The sequence below is a fragment of the Sphaeroforma arctica genome, assembly GCF_001186125.1.
Source record: "Sphaeroforma arctica JP610 unplaced genomic scaffold supercont1.130, whole genome shotgun sequence".
Lineage (NCBI taxonomy): Eukaryota > Ichthyosporea > Ichthyophonida > Sphaeroforma > Sphaeroforma arctica.
This window is the reverse complement of record NW_014040428.1, coordinates 60,495-62,977: the sequence shown is the minus strand read 5'-3', so window position 1 is coordinate 62,977 and position 2,483 is coordinate 60,495. Positions and strand designations below refer to the sequence as shown.

Genomic DNA, 2,483 nt, shown 5'->3' with positions numbered 1-2,483 from the left:
AATATATCCCACCAGTGAAGACAAATTGAGCCAGATCGCCTGTTGTGCGTTAATTTGCAGGTAGGCCCGAACACTTTGTACAAAAATATCTACGTGTTCGGACTGGACAATAAGATAAGCAGGTAAATTTCATCCGAGTAAATTTGCTGTATCTTTCGCTGCATCGCCAACCCAAACCAATGCGGAACAAAGCAGTTCCTCAGATAATTCACTTAACAGTATCTGTACATAGAACACACAAACCCACTACATTACATACCTGCTTTTGGCAGATCCCACCAGCTTTACCATCCTGCGCCACATCACCAACCCAGGCCAAACCAAGTGTACCTCCACCATAGTCTTGGTAGGTAAACAAATGCGCGACGCACACTTCGTCCCAATTTACATTGCTGAATTCCAAAAGGGTTTCGTTCACCAGCGGACCGGCATTGGAAACGGGATTGGGTGTGGAGTCCCACACTGCAAACGGAAAATACATTTATATTTGTTTTCAGACTATTTGAATGTATCTGGAATTTCGTATCCGATATTCCATTATAATACATGTTCATCGCGCAAAATATTTCTCTGATATTTTTGTAAGATCAGCACAGACGTGTACTGTCCAGAAATGCATCCCACACCTGGGCATAAAAGTCTTGCAGTGTCGCAACACGGAGCGAACAAGATGTACGTTGATGAAACTTATTCCAAATTGCCTACAGCGTAGTCTAGGTGCAACGATCATTCCTATCACGCATTTATGAGACCGTGTGCTGTTGTCTGACCTATAGCACAAACGCTTTGGAAGCACGTCATCATCCAATGCATTCTGTGCATCTTGCGAATACGAAATACCACAACGTTCCTGTTTTAACTCGTCAATGAACCAACCACACACCCGTGGGAATAACCTGTACACACTGCAACGGAATACAAACGCCTGTAGTAAATACCGCCCGCGGAGTGCGTATCATACTACGACCTACAAGAGCATGGTCAGTGTACACACCCACATACCTACAAATCCCTACAATATCCAAAGCCTATTTCATGTACACTCCCACATAGCTACCAATCCCTACGATCTCCAGAGCATGGTCAACGTACACTCCCACATACCTATAAATCCCTTCGACGCCAGCTGCACCGTCACACCGGATGTGGAGGAGTAGAAGGGCGTCGACTCGTAGATCTCGTTCACGTGCGTGAGCGCATTCGACATCGAGGCGATAGCCTGTGCGGAACCGCCTACAAAAGAAGCAAGTGTGTCCGTCACATCACATACGGGTAGTACCACGATCATATACTGTGCGAAAACTTGCACGCCTACCTACTGTTGTATGGCCCATGGTATGAATAGGCTTACCTACTGTTGTATGGGACGTGGTACGATTACTGTTGTATGGGACATGGGATGAATAGTCTTACCGACTGCTCTATGGGACATGATATAACTAGTCTTACCCACTGTTGTATGTGGCATGGAATGGTTAGTCTTACCTACTGTTGTATTTGGTATGGTACGGATAGTTCTTACCTACTGTTGTATATGGCATAGTATGATTAGTACAATCACGTGCACATGAAATGGTCAGCACGCATAGCTAAGCCAGTGGCTAACTAGAAGGACAATGTGAGGATCAGCATACGTTGCATAAACATATACTCTACAAGGAAAATGGATAGTCGTTGAATAAGCTACTACTAAAGAGATCGTATGGGTTCCAGTCGCGTGCCGCGAGAAAACTCACGGCCACATCCTTGAGTGAAAGGGATATACGTACAGCCCCTTCGCACACCGTATAACGGACGCACATGCATAGCACCGTCCAACCATACACTCTTGTTCGAGACCAGCATTCAAAACGGTGGCACATGTTTTCAAGCAATGGTTACTATCACACGATCGCATACTATGCTATGGCAAGGGATGTAGGGCTCGGTCAAAAGCCACGTGTAGCACGGCTAATCTCAGCTGTAGATAGTGGGCTTGTCGTGTAGGGTTGCCTGTGGTAAGGCGATGGCATACCACGGAATAGGTACCTGTCTAAACAGAGCCCCCACACATATGATGGGAAATGGCTTCCCGAAGGTCTCTTGACATGCATATTGAGAATACACGATGATATACAGTGTACAGAGAGATATACTGATGTGCATCGTACACATTTAAGACATTCATACATGAACCAATATATGTCGCATAACATCTATATATGGGTTTGCTGACTCACCACTGAAGGCAAAGAAGAGATGATCAGCCACTAGCTTCACCAGGCAGGTGTTAGATGTGGGCGATACGGCCGATTCCTGTCTTCGTTTACGGGCCAATTGGCCAGCACTGCTGTGACCAGTTTCTAGAAATGAGATAGAAAAATGAAAACAAAGGTGACAAATTAGTGTGGATATATATATATATATATATATATATATATATATATAATATATATATATATATATAGTATATATATATATGTGTGTGTGTGTNTATATATATA

The 2,483-nt window shown here is 44.0% G+C and overlaps 1 protein-coding gene across 1 annotated transcript in view; it reads right to left on the bottom strand.

The window, feature by feature from the left end:
* SARC_02792 (hypothetical protein) overlaps nucleotides 1–2,483 on the bottom strand; it is a 10,606-nt gene that overhangs the window by 5,454 nt on the left and 2,669 nt on the right. Inside the window, exons 3-5 of the mRNA XM_014303430.1 lie at nucleotides 2,220–2,342; nucleotides 1,105–1,233; nucleotides 260–462 (exon numbers count right to left, since the gene is read on the bottom strand). Coding sequence (XP_014158905.1) covers nucleotides 260–462; nucleotides 1,105–1,233; nucleotides 2,220–2,342 — 455 coding nt within the window. The remainder of the gene's footprint in view (nucleotides 1–259; nucleotides 463–1,104; nucleotides 1,234–2,219; nucleotides 2,343–2,483) is intronic.